General features: G+C 31.6%; 1 protein-coding gene across 2 annotated transcripts in view; it reads left to right on the top strand.

Moving 5' to 3' along the window:
- MED13 (mediator complex subunit 13) overlaps positions 1–20,588 on the top strand; it is a 91,632-nt gene that overhangs the window by 20,936 nt on the left and 50,108 nt on the right. For both annotated transcript variants that reach the window (XM_031966519.1, XM_031966518.1), the window contains exons 4-8: positions 7,860–8,005; positions 8,543–8,740; positions 14,464–14,658; positions 16,476–16,638; positions 16,804–16,914. In XM_031966519.1, coding sequence (XP_031822379.1) covers positions 7,860–8,005; positions 8,543–8,740; positions 14,464–14,658; positions 16,476–16,638; positions 16,804–16,914 — 813 coding nt within the window. The remainder of the gene's footprint in view (positions 1–7,859; positions 8,006–8,542; positions 8,741–14,463; positions 14,659–16,475; positions 16,639–16,803; positions 16,915–20,588) is intronic.

A 20,588-nucleotide genomic window follows, 5' to 3' on the forward strand; every position in this document is an offset into this window, starting at 1 on the left:
GCTATTTTATCTAACTCTTGAATTGCTTCAAATGTTATTTTTTGGTTATGGTTCCCATAAATTAGAGTGGGAAAACTTTTTTCATTCAAGGACCATTTGGATATTTATAACATCATTTGAGGGCCATAAAAAATTATCAACTTACAGAACTCAAGCAATAGGAGATTGTTGCATCTAGCTTTCAGCTTATTGTTGCCTTAACAAATGATTTCACAAGCCTTATACAGCTCATGGGCTGAACATTTCCTATCCCTGCCATAGAGAATTATTACAAATGCTTGTTCAGTATTCCAACTGAAAGGATTCACATAACACTTCAACTGAGGAAAGAGTAAGAACTAGATGAGCCAGAGACTGAAGGTAGTGAAAACTGCAGTTGCCCACGGAAGAGAGGACCCAAAAACTCTTAAGAGATTGACCCATTCAGCAGAGAAGTTGTATGAAAAGCCTAAGACCTGAGTCATGTCCCAAACTCAGTCTAGCAATAACTACCCCCTTACAGAAGTGACTAAATGACCTGCTTAGCCCTGCTGACCAACAATCAGTCACATGACTTGCTTGATTCAGCCCAACAATGATTGATAGCTGACGGAAGCCATCCCATCTGAGCAACAGAGCAACCGATATATCAGCAAGACCCTATCCTACAAGAAACTTTGGGTAGATTCTCTGGAGAAAAAGGAGACATTGAGGCTATGCTATTCAAGTCATAAGTTGCCTTGGGTTCATTTACGTCCATGTGGAACTTATTACAGCAGAATAATACACACATTGATACTTGAGGGGTTTGCATCTTTATCAGCTGTTTAAATTCCCTAAAAGGCATAGAAAATTATCTTCTCATAGAAGTTATTTCATTTTGCCCTTCTTCAACCAGAGAGGAAGAATTATAATTGGAATAAATATAAAAATACTTTGAATATAAAAATTTAAATGAAATAAAGATAAAAATATAATCTGTTGTTAAATCTGTTTTGGAATTTGTACTCTTCAGTAAAAAGCTTTTTATCTTTGACCTCAACTTGAAGAAGCTATAGATTGTTGATCCATGAAGGATGAGGTGAATCCCTGCCAGATATAAAACAATAAAGACCAGGTCAGAAACATAGTTGAATACAATCTCTAAATTCTGACCCAGGGACTTTGGTGCCTTTTTAAGGTGACAAACCATTCAGTCTGTAATGAATTATGAGATTTCAGCATTGTGGGCAAAAAAAGAACGGGAACTTCCCCTTCCCAATCGCCTCCTCCCCACATTTTATTTTTTAAAGGAGGAAGAGTGTCTTTATGGGATTTTTTTTCCCCCTGCAAAATGAAACTTATGTTTATGGGCATAAAACCACTAATTGTCAGGAAAAAAACAAAAAACCTCTTGAAAGCGTGTTATGGAAATACCTGCAGGCAGAAATTGCATTCCACTTAACTAACTTGGATTTTGACAAGTATAAGGCTATGACAATTAACTTTTCTGTCATCCCTTCTCTCGTAAGTCAGATAAATTTGTTTATGAACCTGAATGTCCTTTAAACAGCAGTGTGGAGAGGCCAGAACCCCAGCAAGGTCCCAGATTCCCTAGAAAAGACCCATTTTTATTAGCAAAGAACTGTTAAGATTGGGCTTTTAGTTTCTGTAGTTTCCAGCTTCTTTCTTACTTCCTATGTTTATCTGTTTCTGTTCTAGATGGTATCTACTTATATTTTCCCTTAATGTCTGTTATCAAGGATAAACTGTGTATTAATTGTGTATTCAATAATTGTCTTTTGATGAACAAAAATTTCTGTGGCTATCTGGAATTCTGGACTTGATCTCGGGAATATTTGACTTCATATTTAGCCTCTCTCACTTAACTTTGTGACCAAAGAACAGTTACTAAGTCACTCTGAAAGAGTAGGTTATAAATTAGTTTGTATTTTGCATTAGTAGAATAAGCCCAACAGTGTCAGAATGATTGATCCTTTTTATATTGATTCAAAATAGAATATAATATGTAAATACAATTCCTAGCTGTCTATAGTGCTAAATTTTTTAGGATCAACATGTCTTTAATTCCATGTTCACATTTTCATGAGCTAATTTAATTGTTAAAAATTCTTTTTGAGGAGAAAAGTGTTCTTGACTATCCTTTGACTGAACAAAGTTTACTCTTTAGTAAATATAAATGAATTGAAAATAAGTATTTAATTTTCCCCAAAACTTTAGTTTGCTCATTAATTAAAAAAAGAAAAAGAAACTAAGCTAGTTGCTCAGTTAATAGTATTTAAAATGAGAATTTTTAAAATGAGAATTTTGAAAACATCTAGATAGGTAGTAGAACACAGGCAAAGCTGTAAAGCATGGAAAACTAAAAATAGATTGTTCCATATCAAAATCACTTGCATTGTAGATTTTCAAGTGATAGGAGATAATAAGACTCTGGTGTTTATACCTGTAGGCCAGAATAAAAATGTTTTGTTTTGTTTTGTTTTGTTTTTTTACATATTTTTCAACATATTGATGAAATGATAGATTTTGGAAAATCCATAGATAATAAAGCTACTAAGCCTTATCTGGAGAGAAATAGGTAGCTTTTAACTTTTCTTGGTAATATATTGCAAATATTTGCAGATATCTTGTTTAATATTAGCAATTTTTCCTTGAAAGTTCACACCAAAAGCAGGACTATATTAGGGGTTTGACTGGAGTTCCCAGTAATAATAGCTATTATATGGTATTTTGTGGTTTACAAAGTACTTTACTATATTATCTCATTTGATATTATCTTTTCTTAAGATCTAGATTAGATAGGTTGTGGTAGAATGAATACACACAAAAAACTTGGATATACTGCAAGCATGTTTTCTTATATTTAATTTGCACAATTCTAATACTTAAGTAGAAAGTATTCTCTTCTAGATTAGAAAATATTTGGCCTGTTTTGGTTTTTTTATTTCCAAATTACTTATATACCCCATCCATGTTTGTCATATGTACGTTGGATTGTAAGTTCCTAGAAAGCAGAATTACTTTTCTTTTTTGCCTCCTTTACACAGTGTTGATATAATAGGTACTCAAATATTTTGTGGATAAAGCGTTGTAAAGATAAACATGCTGTGAAATTCTGAACAGTACCTCAAAAGAAAAAGTACTCTGATGATGGTGGTTGTTTTGTTTTTTGTTTTGGCCATGTAGAATTAAAAAAGTAATGCTAATGACAATTTTAAAACTATGATACCACATTTAATTTGCTACAGCAATATCTAATATTCAGAAATTAAATACAATTAATTTAATTTAATTCATTATAAACTTCAGAAATTTTCATAAAAATGTTTCCATACTCTGCACAAACAAGATTTTATTTTTTTTTAAGTTTTTTTAAGTTTTTTTTTTTTTTAAACAACGGTGCTAATGAGACTGTATTAAGAACATGTGCTAACAGTATAACCAGTAATGTTTTCCTTCTACCGTAGACAGCTGGAATTGAAAGCTGCTGTAAGTAGGACAGTGCAGGATAAACAGCAGGAGCTGAGCAGTGATCACATGACTGTGTCTTTGGAATATTGGGTTGCTACAGAGACCTCTAGGAGACAAATTTAGCACTTTACATCAGAAAGCTGTATTCTCATTTCTTCCTCAAAAATACAAATGGTCATTTTTTTAGGAGAGTAAAAGGAAGAGTTTTAGAGTATAGGAATGTTGTCTTTGTAGTTAGAGTAGTATGACTTAATCTGTCTTGATTGTTTGATAATTAAGATATTTAATTTTGTTTTTATATAAGTTATTTATTTCCATTTTCACTGGAGTCAAAAAATAATTAAATGATTATTTGTTGAATTTTTTTTCCTTTGGAAAAGAAAATATTCCTTAATTATTACAGGAAGAATATATGTAACATTCTGGTCTCTCAGTCTTTGTCTTTTCCAAATAACAAGCTTTATTTTCTCTTCCTCCTACCTAGTTTCTCCTGAAGAAAAATAAAAACTAAATCCTTGTAACAAATGTCCATAGTCAAAACAAATTCTTTTATTCCCTTTGTCTTTTAAGATATAAGTACTTGGAGCATTTTGTTTCAGGTTGCTTATACTTGCAAATATTTTCTATAATTTGCAATTCAGATTTAAAAATATATGCTATTATGGAGAAGACAGAGTTCTTGATCATTTAGTTGCAGTAGATACTTTTTGATGTTTAAAAATAATTAAACCAGTTCCTATAGCTGTGATTTAAAATAAAAACTTGGTCATTTATGTTTTATTCCTTATATTTTTTATTTTATTTTAACTTAATGATCTCCCCTCAATTCTCATCCTTGTTGTATTTTTGTGTATTTAAGGAACTATTAATGCCATTTAAAAATAAATCTTTGATATTTATAAAGAAGGCTAATGTTTCAGAACAATACAGTCATTTAAGACAGTTTACCAGCACTCTCTCTCCTTTTTCTCCCCCCCCACCCCAATTGCAGATCAGTTTATCATTTCTTGTCACAGTTCTGTATTATTGTTTCATCTTACTCTGAGTTTCCTACATGTCCCCTTTATTTTCACATATGTATTTTTGAGGAAAAAACATGTGAGCCTCTGTAGATCTTGTCACTTATATAACACATTAGAAATAGCATTCTATTTTGCAAATTTATCTTTCTTGATTAGAACTTTAAAATATTGATGGCTTTAATTCCATTGCCATCTTTCTCAGCTAAATAAAATAGATAAATCCTTAACATTTACGTAGTGCTTTAAGGTTTGCTGAACTTTGCCTGTTGTTACCTTATTTCATCCTGTGAGGTAGTTGCTATTACTTTCCTCATTTTAAAGGTGAGGAAGTTAATGCTAAGAGAGTAAGAGAGACTTGCTGGCTTTTCTAGTAATTTTAGGGAAAGAATTTTGATATATATTACTATTTCCTTGTCCTACTGAGAAAATAGAACTTATAATAAAAAGAAAAGATATAAAGACTGGCTTTCAAAGGTAGAAAAAAAATTAAGTGTGTGTGTGTGTGTGTACGCGCACGCGTGTGTATTAGTATTGTAAGAACTAGGCAGTTGTCAAGTATTCTGGGTGATCTTTTACACTGCTACTTCTTTCTTGGGTGTTTATGGAGGAAATGACTAATTGTGCTAAAACAAAATAAATTTAAAAATTATACCTTCACCTAATTTTGTATATTACACTAGCCTTAATTTCTGATAGTTGGCATACAGGATACTGCTGATTTGGAGGAAAATTTAATTATTTTCTCTGTATTAGTGAAGTGAATAGGGATGTTAGAATTTGTTTACTGCCAGTGAAATAAATAATGAAAGGAGAAATGTAGCCAAACACAAGTTTTGAACTATTTTTACCTTTCAAGGAAAAAAAATTGGAAACATTATTCTTTTTTATGTAACTAGACACTGGATTAAGTTAATGGAGTATGATTGACTGTTCAGAGGCATAGTGTTTTTTGGGGAGGTTTTTTAAGACATAATTCAAGGGAGGTTACTACATTAAATATTGATATGTGGACAAGATTAGTCCTTTTAATTAACATTGTTTTGAAACAGGAACTTTTTTGTGTGTGACTTAAATTTGCGCAGTTCTTTGGCATATTTATTATCAACAAACATTTATTGAGTACCTATTATGATCCCTTCATGTTGAGAGGAACTGGACCAGATGTACAAAAATAAACCCTTTACTGGAAAGGAACTTAAAGTCTAAGAGTGAAAGTTATAGAAACACTGGTAGAGAACTTAGCTTAGCTGGAGCTGTCCAGACAGATATGTTCTTGCTGAATCATTGAAGATTTTAAAATCTGCTGTTGGGGTATTAAAGAGACAAATATACATAAGAATCTACAAGCATTTATTTAGTGTTGGCAGAGTGCCAGGAATTATGTTGATGATAGAAATACAAAGACAAAAATCTAGTAGTCTGCCCCTCTGAGGAGCCCATGCTACTTAACTAAAAGGAAACTATGTACATATTTAAGTATATACAAAATAATTTGGTCAGAGAGACACAAACAACTGAATGGATCAGAAAAAAAACTCATGAGTTTGTGGTATTAGAATCAGGTGTTGAAGGAAACGGAAGATTCTAAGTCATGGAAATGAGAAGGGCATTTTTTCTAAGCATATTTGGATACAGAACAACCTGTGCACAAGTAAAGATAGATGCAATGTTATTTGTAAAGAACATCTAGAAAGGTGCTGGAAGATTTTGGTTTTGATTTTTAAAGGCAATAGGGAGCTGGTGGAGTTTATTGAGTAGGGGGAAAGTCATGGTCTGATTGGTGGCTTAGGAAAAACATTCTTGGGAAGATGGGTAAATTTACTGCCGCTAAATGTTATATCTGATTTATAGAGATTTATATATGTGTGTGTGTGTGTGTGTGTGTATACACCTTAAAGATTTATAAGGTTTATGTATAGTAAGTGATTAGTTAAAATGAGGATTAATCTGTTTGCTAGTATAAATGCCTTAGGATCTTTGATAGCCTCTGTACTAATTCAATTTGTCAGTTATACCAATATCTACTAAAACACGTATTCACTTCACTATTAGGTATTTTGACCAACTTCAAATTGGCTATTTTTTTTTTAAGCCTTTGATATCTTTTTTTAAACTTCTTATGGAAATGAATCATTTATTTTAAGATGTATGTAATGGAGAGATGAAATTTTGAGTAGGCTACCCTGAGAAATGTTTTAAAGGATGAACTCTTAAGGCTGAAGAAGAAAGAATAGTAAAAAATTGAGTGAGAAAAGAAAATACTTTTCCTCTCTCCATTTTTTTTCTAACCTCATTGTCTTCCCCATTCTCTCTTATTCTTGGATTGGCTCTTCCAGAAAAATGACTGTAGTACAGAATAATTCTGTACTTCTCTGCATCCTAGAGCATTTTTGCTTGAGCACTGTACAACTCTTTGCAACCTGCTTCATTCACATAAATATTCTGTTTGGTGTCATAATCTCTCTCTCTCTCTCTTTTTTTTTTTTTTTTTAATTAAAGCTTTTTATTTTTCAAAACATATGCAGGGACAATTCTTCAACCTTAGCCCTTGCAATACCCTGTGTTCAATTTCCACCCCCTTCCTCCATCCCCTCCCCTAGATGGCAAGTAGTTCAATATATGTTAAACATGATAGAAATATATGCTAAATCCAATTTGTATACACATTTATACAATTATCGTGCCACACAAGAAAAAAAAAGAGAAGCAAAATAAAATGCAGTTAAATAAGAACAAAAAGAAAATGCTATGTTGTGAACCACATTCAGTTTCCACAGTCCTCTCTGGGTGTAGCTGACTCTCTTCATCACTGAACATTTGGAACTGTTTTGAATCATCTCATTGTTGAAGAGAGCCACGTCCATCAGAATTGATCATCGTATAGTCTTCTTGTTGCCATGTGTAATGATCTTCTGGTTCTGCTCATTTCACTTAGCATTAGTTCATGTATGTCTCTCCAGGCCTCTCTGAAATTATTCTGCTGGTTGTTTCTTACAGAACGATAATATTCCATAACATTCATATACCATAATTTATTCAGCTAGTCTCCATCTGATGGGCATCCATTCAGTTTCCAATTTCTTGGGTGGCATAATTTCTTGATAAAGAACAAGCTTGATTAGCATCTAATAGACTAATCTATTAGGATCTGTTGTTTATTATTAATTATATATCATATAATAACTTATATATAATTAATTTATTATTATCAATATTATCTCTTATTAGGGTAATAGAGGATCTATTATACAAACAGGAAATATTTGGTGGTAGTATGAAAAATATATTTTGGAAAGCAAACCCTAGTCTTTTAGTTTAATCACATCACTTTAATCACTTTAAAATGTAACATTTACACTTTTTTTTTTTTTTTTTTTTAATCAGTGAACACTTGTCCTGCTCTTTCACTTTTTTCTTGCACGGGGACAGCAATGTTTGTACCAGTGTGGAAATTAACCAGCACCAGCCTGTATATCTTCTTAGTGAAGAGCACATCACCCTTGCTCAACAATCTAATAATCCTTTTCAAGGTATGTTTTTTTCAATTTTTGTTTACCCATGTTTGGATAGTTCTGTTACTTTGTATCTGAGGAATATTCAGTTTCAGTTATGTCTTCTCCTCCTGAGCCTGTCAGTAATTTTCTTCTATTATTGATGGATAAAAGCCTGCCATAGTTAAGTATTATCAGAAAGTTCTTGAACATAAATATTAAGATTTCATATTAATGTGTATTCATATCAATAAGGTACAAAGTTATTTTAAGGTGAATCTTATCATAGGGCTTTTGAGGTTGTTATAAAATTCCCTTTTCTAAAATAATGTAGCCAAAAAATATTTGCTATATCATTGACCAAAACAATTGGTATGATGTCACTTTTTGTTCAAATGCTATATTCCCCATTTATATCTCTTCCCTCTCTATAATACAATTCCTTGAGAGTAGAGTCCATAGTTTGTAGGCACCATGACTTTTTATTGTTGCTTTTTTTTTTTTTTTTACAATACTGTCATCTAGTAGATATTTAATAAATGCTTAATATAGTGACAAAACTTTTTGTGTTTCTAGTTATCTTAAGTCCGTTTGGATTAAATGGCACTCTAACAGGACAAGCATTCAAGATGTCTGATTCATCCACCAAGAAATTGATTGGTGAATGGAAACAGTTTTATCCTATTTCATCATGCTTGAAGGAAGTATCAGAAGAAAAGCAGGAAGATATGGATTGGGAAGATGATTCTCTAGCTGCTGTGGAAGTTCTTGTTGGTATGCATTTTTTAGATATAGATGCCAAAGAAAACTTAAAAAAAAAACAAAAAAAGAAAAGAAATGGGAAATTTCTCAGTTATTTGAAAGCATGAACTTCTCCAAAAACATAACAATGAAAGAATAAGAGAAACATGAACATATCTTCATAAATATTTTAATATTCTTACTAATAACGTCAATATACTTAAAAGTAATAATTTAATTGGTGACTTACTGTGTAACATTTGGGTGCAAAATTGGATTTATAGATAATAAATTACACTAAAGATAACTATATAAATATCTGAGATTTCCTTGAGGTGGGTGCTTCCACTTCACCCTCACCTGTTGACTTTTTATCCATACGTATATTTTTTATAGGATCCTTACTACAGGATCTAGTCAGCGTTTTAGAGGCCTGATCATAAGTCTTTTTAAATGTTTTAAAATGCATTCCCGCTGCTCAGTTATCTTGTGCTCTTTCTATATGACCATTTCACATCTTTTCTGATTCTGTCTTTTGTATAACTTTTTATACCAATTCTTGTGTATGAATGATCTTTAGTGATACGTTGAAACCTGCTTATACCTACCATACATTGCTATCGTATCTTCTGTTATTTGCGTTTTGATTCTTTGTGTATAGTAGCATTCCCAGCTCTTTGTAGCATCACTGAGGAAAATTGATCTTAATTTGGATGTTTTAAGAGGTAAGTAGAAATTAATATGAAAGCGCTGCAATTTCTCCAATGCAGTCCAGTCCTGTATTTATCCCAATGTGGGCTAGTTTATTGTCCTTTTGGAACATGCACTTAAGATACATGTGTTGATAGATTTCTCATCCAACTCTATGAATCTTTGGTCATTTAAAAAAATTTTTTTCCCCTGAATTGATAGTCTGATTCAAGTGATTGGGACTCCTTGAAAAGACCTGATATTATTCTGGGACTTGATGTGATTTTATCTCTGCTTTCCTCTTCTTTTTCCACTAGGAGAGCGTCTGACAGCACAAAATACTTTTTAGCTAGTATGGATCTGCCTTTCTCATGCCTTGCTTTATAATATTGATACCTTGCTTCAATGATATTCTGATGTTTTATTTAGCAAATTGTATAATCTTAATATTTGCAGAAAAGAGCTTTTAAGGGTTAGGGTTTAATGATTTTGGGGGCAAAGACAAAACCCAACAAAGTAACAATACAATCTTATATTCTTTTCATATTTAAGTTAGGTGATTGAAGATATGAACTGCTATAGAAAATTGTTGGTAAAAGGCTGTCTCCCTTAATTCATACATAGATTATTTACAAAGGTTTTACAGCAAATAGAAAGTAGACATATGAATATTATTGCTACTGCCAGGGTTACCTTTTAAGTGATAATTGCATCTATTATTTTCTTCATGTCCATCACCCCTGCCTTCCAGCATTCAGTATCATCTTCTCTTTGATGAGAATACATGGGGAAAAATTGGTCCTTGTTTTCAGAATTGTTTTCACCCTCTCCACCCCCTCCATGAATTTCGTCTGTATCTGATATGATTGGTGTATTGTATGTTCTATTGGTTCTTCCCAAATTTATCTTGAGCACCATTATCAAGCCCTTAGAAACATTTAGAGAACTTGAGGTATCCATATGTTTAACTGTTCTTGATGATAATGGATCTCTATATAGAAATACTGGCAAACTGCTTTCTGCCCTTTAGTATTTGTAAGCACTTCCAGTTTTAGTTATATAATTTGTTTGGGATGGTTCAATTTTGTTGTCTCTTCAGATTTTCTGCAGACCTTTCACTCTTTTCTCTTCATTATTTTGAAACTAAATAGCCCTTAATATTTTGTCATCATCTTCTATGTGTAAGGTATATAAGTTGTAAATGAAGTTTAAAAAAATTTTTTTTGAAAGCAACTTTTAAGAAATTCTGATGGGTATTGCCACTGATCATTGGTAAAGGGATGTTTCTAGATGATTGGCTTCCTCATGGAGGCATCTTTTTTTCTTGTTTACACTTCTATAGAAATTAGTTATGGTCTATGTCAATTTCTGTTCCTTTAACCATTTTTTCATGTTGTGTTGGTACCTTTTTTTGGGTGGGAGGAAAGAGTGCTTGCCCAGAATTCTTCAGCCAGTATCAAGTGTCTGAGGCTGGATTTGAACTCGGGTCCTTCCAACTCCAGAGTCCATGTTTTATTCTTTATACCACATAGCTGCCCTAGCAGTACTTTTTTTTTTTTTTTTTAAACAAGTCAGGTTAGTACTGCTTTAATCACATGGTGTTATTTTCTTATCTTGATCTTTTTTGTTTTTGTTTCTTTGGCTGGGTTTTTTTTTTTTTTTTTTTTTTTTGGTAGTGATTTTTAACGGTTTGTTCTAAATTAGTTGATGACACACAATCAACTGATTATAAAAAATAATTCTCCTATTGTACTTATATATACGGCACTTAGCATAGTTCCTGCACATAGTTGGTATTTAACAAATAATTGATGATTAGTGGTTGGTATTCTAGAGATTGTCCAACCAGGTTCAGTCTTTATAATATGATTGTTTGCCATGCTCGGTGCCTTCTAAATTCTCTTTATGAAGGAAGTATTTGTGATATATAGAGTTAAGGCTTCTGGGCCTACTAGTCTTTAATTTTTTTTTTCCCATTTCTTGAATTTAGTTTGTATTTTTCCAATATATTTAATTGCTATTCTCCTTTGTGTTTGGATTTAATATGGAGGACAATATTAGGATAAGGCAAATGTGGACATTGATGTCAGAATATAAAAATGTGTTTTGACTTGATTTGTTTGAGAATCTTAAGTTCTTTGAGATCCCCTGTTTAAGTTGCAGTTTTGTTATGATTCTCATTTTGCTTATATTCATTATGAATTCTACAAGGTAAGATAATTGTTCCATGAAATTTTTTCTTTTTATCGCCTTTTATTTATTTTTTTTTTTGCAGTAATAGCTTTTTATTTTTCAAAATATGTGCAAAGATAGTTTTCAACATTCACCCTTGCAAAACTTTGTGTTCCACATTTTTCCCTCCCTCCCCTAGACAGCAAGTAATCCAATACAGGTTAAATATGTGCCATTCTTCTAAACATACTTCCACATTTATCATGCTGCACAAGAAAAATAAGATCAAAAGATGGAGAAATGAGAGGAAAAAAAAGAAACAAGCAAACAATAAAAAAGATGAAAATACTATGCTGTGATCCACATTTAGTCTCCATAGTCATCTCTCTGGATGCGGATGGTTCTTTCTATCTCAAATCTGTTAAAATTGCCTTAAATCATCTCATGGTTGAAAAGAGCTATATAATCTTGTTGTTGCTTTGTAGAGTGTTCTGTTGATTCTCACTTTGCTTAGCATCAGTTCATGTAAGTCTTTCCAGGCTTTCATGAAATGTTTGTTACTGTCTTTGTGCATATGTTGATATAGTTCTGTCATTTTGTGACTTCCAAATGGAAGCTATTATCTTATTTATCTCAAATATGTTGAAAGTGCTTTGAAACCTTAAACACTATGCAATTATGTGTTATTCTGGTTTTATTTATTATGAAAACATCAATATTTGATGCAATTCTTTCTTCTAATAGTACTATATATCAGTTGGTCATTAAACAAAAATTTCAACATTAAGCGGAAATCTCAGCTTAAGAGTCTCAACAGTTTTACAGATACAAATTTTTGAGAATTCTAGCATTTTCTGTCCCTCCCCACCCTTTTTTCTTTATCATTGTTGCTTTTGGAAGCAGAAGGTTAAGGGTGGTATATCACACATAATATATGTGCTTTTTGATGTTCCTTAGACACTAGATTTGCTTTGTCACCCAAAGCGTACTCTTGGCAAGCACAACTTTTGAGAACATAGAATCAATATTATGCCACTTAACTTCACAGTAAGATTTCATGAATAAATTTAAATATGAAATGAGTTTTTTTTTTTAATGCTGGTAAAATGATTAGGTGAAGCTTGCTATAATGGAAAGAGTACAGGAGAGACCCAAATTCAGATCCTGCATTTAGCATTTTTATAGATCGACAAGTCATTTAATTTCCATTTCCTCATCAGTGAAATAGAGATAATTCTTGTACACATCCCACAGAAGGTTATAAGAATAATATGTGAATATAAGGTGATTTGCAACCCTTAAAGCATCGTAATTTTTATTTGGCACTGTAATGGTAGCAATAATTGTTAAGGGCAGTTCATCTCAGTAAGGAAGAGAATTTTCTTATGTTACTAATCAACATAATTATATTGGTAAATTTTTTAAACTAAAAAATTATGATTACGTCAGTGGTTGCACAACTGAATATTTTGTTTTAAAACAAACATTCTTTCTAAGAATGGGAGAAATATAGTGAGATCTTACTTTCATATTTTCTTCGTGTGTGTGTGTGTGTTTGTTTAAATGCTACGTATAGCAGTAAAGCAAAAAAAAAAGTTACGGAAATATGTTAAAATACTTCTGCCAGTTTTATTTATGAAAATTCTAAAAATATAACTAAGATAAGTTATAGCAGAAATATGAAGTATAAAGGCAAACTCAACCAACTTTTTTTCATATCTTTTTTTTTTTTTTTTTTTTTAGGGGAAAATTTAGCAGATTTATAGATAAGAATACCATTTAGTAGTACTCAACCCATAACTTTTATTAAGCACCCAATATGTAGTAGGTGATGGGTATACATATGCAAAAATGAGATAAAAATAATCTCCTTAAGAGGAAGACTAACAGGCTAATTGTAATGGTCCTGGCACTTGGACCCAGCAAAACAATTTAGCCTTGGATAATTATGTACTTAAGAATGATCTATTATTGTACAAAAATATTAGCAATGCTATTTATAATAATAGGTTTTAAATAACTGGACAGCAGTGGTGTTCCTAGTGACTGGAGAAAAGTTAAATAATGATGTAAATTTTTGTTTTTGTTTTTGTTTTTTTGTTTTTTTTAATAGCCTTTTATTTACAGGTTATATGCATGGGTAACTTTGCAGCATTAACAATTGCCACACCTCTTGTTCCAATTTTTCACCTCTTACCTCCCACCCCCTCTCCCAGATGGTAGGATGACCAGTAGATGTTAAATATATTAAAATATAAATTAGATACACAATAAGTATACATGACCAAACCGTTATTTTGCTGTACAAAAAGAATCAGATTCTGAAATATAATGATGTAAATGTAAGGAAATATTAATCTATTAGAAATATTAATTACAAAGAATATAAAGAAATAGGAAAAGACAAGTAATATAAGGTGAACAAATTAGAACCAAAAAAACAGTATGCATATATATATTGACTACTGTCATGTAAATAATAATAGATATGGTAATCCAATCAGGATAAATATCCAGGAAAATTTCAGAGAGGGACACTAAAGTTAATCTGACAAAATACTAACAGAAGTTTATGGTTTTTTCCATAACATGGTAATCACAATTTTTTGCATCATGTTTGAATATTTTTATTTGAAGCAATAATGGGGATATGGTCTTGAGTTTTTTGCCATATCTATATATCAAAACACACACACACAGCATTGTCTTCTTTAGGTCTGTCCATTTATACCTAGATAAATAAGATTTTAATTGCCATATCCAATTTGCATTTCAATGTTCTGGTTTTGTTCTCAGCAATTCATATATAGAAAGACACATGATTTTTTTCTTGCATTCAGAATCATAAAACTTATCTTTAGCAATTGAGACAAATACTTTTTCCCCCCCTTCAGCTGGTGTGCGAATGATCTATCCAGCATGCTTTGTGTTAGTTCCTCAGTCAGACATTCCTACTCCTAGCTCCGTGGGATCTTCTCATTGTTCAACTACTTGCTTGGGTGTCCACCAAGTGCCTGCCTCTTCAAGAGATCCTGCCATGTCTTCAGTAACTCTGACTCCACCTACATCTCCTGAGGAAGTCCAAACAGGTATTATAAGTAATTTATTTTCTAACTCTTAGTAGGTTTGTTTTTTGATTGGTGACACCCCACTCACACTCAGACTCGCACTCACTCCTCTTAGGGAATACCAAGTTCTAAAATTGTTTTTGCCTTATTAGTTTTCATATTAAAACTGCAAAAGCTTAAGTACTCATATTTTTGTTACTGAGATTAGAGTGCTAGCTATAAACTTATTTTGGTAGTTGAACTATTATAAAATAATAATATTCTATTAATATTAAAGAAAACAAAATGGAGTAGATGCCACCAACTTTTTTGGACATTTACTTTGCTACTTAGGTTTCTTAATTTGCAAAATGAGCTGATATTCTTGATTGTAGTGCTCAGAAAAACCAAAAAGGTGACTGCTGATACTTTGATTTATTATACAAGTAAACCCTGGTTTAGATTTTGTCTTATGGCATTCCAGCTAATGCTATGAGGAGAAATTTAGTCAGTTTAGAGGCAAGTTAGAAGTAGCAGTGACTTTAATTGTTTATGGTTTAGGCTATATCTTAACATACTTCGTTAGAAGGATTTACAGATACAAGGTCTTCATACCTCACTTTAAAGAACTGAAATTTGTTCTTTTTCTCATCCTTAGTCATTTGCTAGTCAGTTTCCTTATTTTTCATCATATTGGCTAGAAAGTGAATTTAAATGATAGAATTGTTCATAGTTAAGCCAAAAATGTTCATTTCTAGCCTCGAGTTACTTAACTGCTGCAAAACTTTTTCAAACAATCAACCTAGAGAATTTCAACCACATTAAGATAGCTAAAATATTTAAAAATAATTTTCTCTGATTTAAAGACTTCTGTGTAGACTGCCTGTGCATTTAGGAATGGAGGTGATTGACAGTCTATGATCATACCTGACGTCTCCTAAGACCAATTTTGGTAGTACTTTGGGGATTGAATTAAAAAGATTCGCTAGAGCATTTCTACTTTCACTGGGTATGGATCCACCTTCAGACAACAGTTGTTGAATAGTATTCTTTAAAAAAGTGATTCAGTTCCTTAAGTTTATAGATAAATCTATCCCTTTTCAGTCTCCCTCTTTCAAGATATTCTTCCTCCCTGACTTGCCAAGGGTCACACAGCAGTGTCACCAAGACATTTTTTAAAAATGTCATTGTTTTGAAGGGTGCAAGTATAGTATTTAAAGCTATTCAATACTATGTGGATGAAGAAGTTAATAAGAATGGGAAAAACCTAGCTTTTATATTAGTAATATAGACTGTTGTTTACCACTATTTGTCTGGTATGAGAGATACTTTACATTGGCGTGGAATGGTAGTAAACAAGAAATGTATAGAGATTGACAAAATTGTTCAGTTGTCTGATTTTTCTGTCTTCTTCCATGAATGAAGAATATGAATATATCTGTACTACTTATATATGCTTATTACTTTGAGGTAATATGGCTTATAGTGGCAATATTTTTACCATTTTAAAATGCATCTTTTTTTTCCTATCTTGTTATGTGTGCTTTGTAAATATATACATATTTAATTTGTTGTTTAAAATAGTTTCTTCTTAATGAATATTAGCTAATTTTTAGCACATCTGTTTTTAAGACTTTTTTCCCAGTGGCTAATTTTTGTACTTGAACAATTAATTAAATTTAAGTAATGAATTTTTTTGTCTATTTCTGTATGAATAGATACCTGTGATCAGTTTTGTTGGAGCAATTGATTAAAAAAAAAAAAAAAAAAGAACAAAAACCCAGAACAAACTTATAAAATGGATTATGGATTCATTTACTTTATTCCTTCCACCCTGTATTCTTTTTTTTTCCCCCTAGTTGATGCCCAGTCTGCTCAAAAATGGGTCAAATTTCCTTCTGTTTCTGATGGATTCAACTCAGATAGTACTAGCCATCACGGTGGGAAAATACCCAGAAAACTAGCCAATCAGGTGGTGGATAGAGTGTGGCAAGAATGCAATATGAACAGAGCACAGAACAAGTATGTATTTCTATTAAGTTCTGAAATGGTACATTGTGAAAAAAAATTTTTCCAGTCTTTACAATTTTTTTTCCCCGTTTAATTTTTTCTTAACTTAAACTTTTTATTTTAGTTTACAGTAAAGAGTACAAAGTAATGTAATTTCTAAACAATTTCAAATCTTAGGAGGAAGTATTCTGCTTCATCAAGTGGTATGTGTGAAGAAGAAACTGCGAACAAAGTTGCATCCTGGGATTTTGTGGAGGCCACACAGAGGACAAGTTGCAGTTGTTCAAGGTAGATTAAAGTTGTTAAATATTGTTGGACAGACCAAGGAAGTGAATAAAGAGCTTGTGACAAGGAACTTTTAGATCTAGAAATTTTTCTTTTTTGGTTGGAAAATAACAAATCACAAAATGGTAGTTTGTATCTAATGGTAGGCAGAGATTGTATTTGGATGATAGAAGTAGAATGTGAAGATTAATTCTAGTATCAATTCTTACACATTAGTAGCAATGTTAAATATGTCTTATCTTTTTCTCATATTAACTCATATTAATGTTATTTCATTCACAATAAATTTTTTTAATTTCTAATTTTTTTTCTTGGTAGAGTTGTGTAATGAAGTTAAAATATTGAAGTGTTTCGAACATCATATCAAGTGTTTTAAATTGAATTTAAATCGAGTCTCTAAACAAAAACTTTCTCAAAGGGTTCCTCTTTAATTTTCTCCATTCCTTTCCCTCTCTTCTCCCTCCTTCCCCTCCAATACTTTCCCTGTACTGTTCTTTGTCCCTAAGAACTTCTGGAAACAGGTATTATCAAGAACCAACTTGCATTATGTTCCAAGCAATTCTTGGCACAATATAAGTGTACGTCATTATACAGAAACTTGATATATTGATATTTACTATTTGTATAAATCGGCTTTTTTGAGACTTGAAGGAAATTACAATCTAATTGAAATTTCTACAAGATAGACCTTATATACTTATCTCCAGGATCTAGAATATATTCTAGTCTCTTGCTTTTTGAACACTTAATTTTTAAATTCAGTTTCTTTACAGAATTTATGTATGGTCCAGTAAATATATTCTCTTTATTCACATATTCATGTATATGAGCTCTTAGTTACTTCTGTGTTAGTGTTTACTCCATACAAAGCCCTTCATTTTAGAAATTATAGAGACTTTGAATAACTGAGACTTGATTGTTATCCTGGGTTATAATATTGTCAGGATTAATTAGTGAGTAACATCTATGTTTTTCTGTTGAGTTATGTTGTCATATTTTTCTTTGAATTTTTAAAGAAGCAATCATAAATAATAATTAACTCAAAAATGCTCTCTCAGGCTCTTGTACTAGAGCCACAGTGGTAATCACCACTAACTAAAAGAACCACAAGTCTCATAGACTATGTAAACCCTTAAAGAGCTTCAAACTGTGAAAGGGATAAAGTCATGCTTAATTCTAAAGCTTTTGTCTTATTGTTTCATGGCTTTCTCAGCGAATCCTTTTTTGAGTATGAGTATTTATCCCCCAAAATTTCTTATTACTTGCCCCACTTGCAATACATTTTTTTAAGTTTATTGAATTTTTAAATATGGTTGGTTAAGCCTTTAGCTCAGAACGCTTTTTCTAGAAGAATATATACTTTTCACTTTTAAATGAGTTGGTAAAACCCCTTACTATTGAAAAATGGGTATTACATAATACCTTTCACAATGAAGATATACTTTTGATTTTTAAGACCTGGCAAAGACTAATTGCTGTAGTGAATGTAATTGTAAAAATACTAAATAAATATTATCTAAGAATAGATCAAAAATTGTTTTCATCACCATAATTTATATCAGGCTTGCAAAGAGTTTTTTGTTGTTGAACCATCATAATACAACATATAAATAAGAACCTTGACAATTAAAAAATTTTTATGTATGATTTTTAAAATATTAAAATACAGACATTTTTCTTCAACAATCATAACCAGGAGCCATTCTGCAGTGGCAACACTAAAAGTGTACCTACTGAAAAAGGAGGGGGATGAAATACAGAATAACTATCCACTTAAACTACTTTTATTTTATCTAGTATTAGAAATTCTAGCAATTGCAGTTAGAGATGACAAATTTTGAATTATATTTATGAAACAATGTCAAAGGCAGAAAGCACCACCAGAGAAACAAAATCAGTATTAACTGTGACCATGGATTAAGGGAAAAATATAGAGACAAAATTGATATATGCTTAGAATGTTTGAAAAGTTATACTTTATGCATTGGCATTTATTTAAATTATAAAAAATTTTTGATTATTGTTAATCATTCCATTTTTAGAATTGGGTCTTTGATCCTATCATTATGGATACTCTTACAATGGTGCCTATCCATTCCTTTTTATTTCTATGTAACTTATATGTATCTCCTGTAAATTCTTTCACAGGGAATCCGTGCAGTATGCCAGTGACATTCTCTAGATTTCAACATGGTATATCAGTGGATCACTTGGCGCAATACATTGGATTGTGCTTTCACTCCACAACCTTCTCTTTTTGGGGGTGTAGAGTACAATACAGTGTCATCCCTCTCATCTTTTATGGTGCTATTTGTTTTTATGTTGTTGTTTATTGATACCTATCTTGTTCCTCTTCATTAAACTTTGGGAAATCCTTTACTTTAATTCTTCACAAATTGTGGTATATCATGACTGGACCATAGAGCATCACCAGAAAGCTTTTGATGTTTTAAAGAATAACTTGATTGTTAAAAGCACGTTGTAATTTCCCAAAGCAATATGGTTCAACTCAGATGGTTGAGGAATTTAAATAAATAAATAAAAAGTAAGGAAAATTGTAGGCATTTATATTGTAATCATTTTTCAGATATGTTTCTCTTCCTTACTGGGTATATGTAAATATTCAAAATACTGTTATCAAGATAAAAGGGGAACTAGATGGCATAGTTGATAGATTCTCCTGATGCCAGGGCTGGTGCTTTTGATTTCAAATCCAACCTCAGATACTTAACCCTTAATAATTGTGTGACCATGGGGTCAGTTAACCCCAGTTGCCTCTTGAAAAAAGAAAGATAAGAGGATAAAAAGCTGACTCTTATTTTTTAACTCATTTAATAGGAAATATATAGAATATATGTAATCAGTTATATGTTGCTTTTCAGTGTGAATAGTAACATAAATTATTTGGACTTAATCATAACTCATGTAAAATACTATTTGTTTCTATATGTAAAACTCAGAAGACTTTAGACTATCTCATAGGAAACTAGCTGAAAAATAATCACAGAATTTCTGATTAGTGTCTTAAACAGTTACTTTGTACTTGAAAGATTCCTATCTATTATACCTGATTAGTGGTCATCCAGTTTTCTTCTTCCTCCTTTGGTTCCTAGAAAGGGAGGAGGGGCAGGTTCATCCTTTGATTTTAGGTTGAAATTGTTTACCTAATAGCTTGCGAACTCTAAATTGGTGCTGTCCTAAAAGATGCTAGCAGAATTTCTCTGAATAAAACTTACTTAGGTTAGGGCATGTAGCATGCTGCTGAGATTTCCTGGTAGTTCTCTGTTGACCAATTTTTTTACTCTGCAGTTTCTTCATCCTTCTCCCTGCTTCTGAACCCACAGTATACATTTCTAAAAGTTTGTTGTTTCTCCATTCCCATACATCTATTCTTTGTATTGGCATTCTCCATACAATGGGATTCCTTATTTTTTGTTAAATTTACATGATAACTTTATTATATATTTAAACGGAATAGCAAGTTGTACATAATTGATTTACAGTTTATATGCAATCATTTTTACTGTGTTATAGAAATGCTTATTTTATTCCATAAATAAAAAATAAATACCAATGTAAGAAACATAGGCTTGAGCCCCCAATATTAGAAAATAGCTAGATTGTTCGCTAATATTTTACATTAATGAATTGAAAACTTTGTCAACTCTTTGGAGTTA

The sequence above is a fragment of the Sarcophilus harrisii genome, chromosome 4 (genome assembly GCF_902635505.1).
Source record: "Sarcophilus harrisii chromosome 4, mSarHar1.11, whole genome shotgun sequence".
In the NCBI taxonomy this organism is placed as follows: Eukaryota; Metazoa; Chordata; class Mammalia; order Dasyuromorphia; family Dasyuridae; genus Sarcophilus; species Sarcophilus harrisii.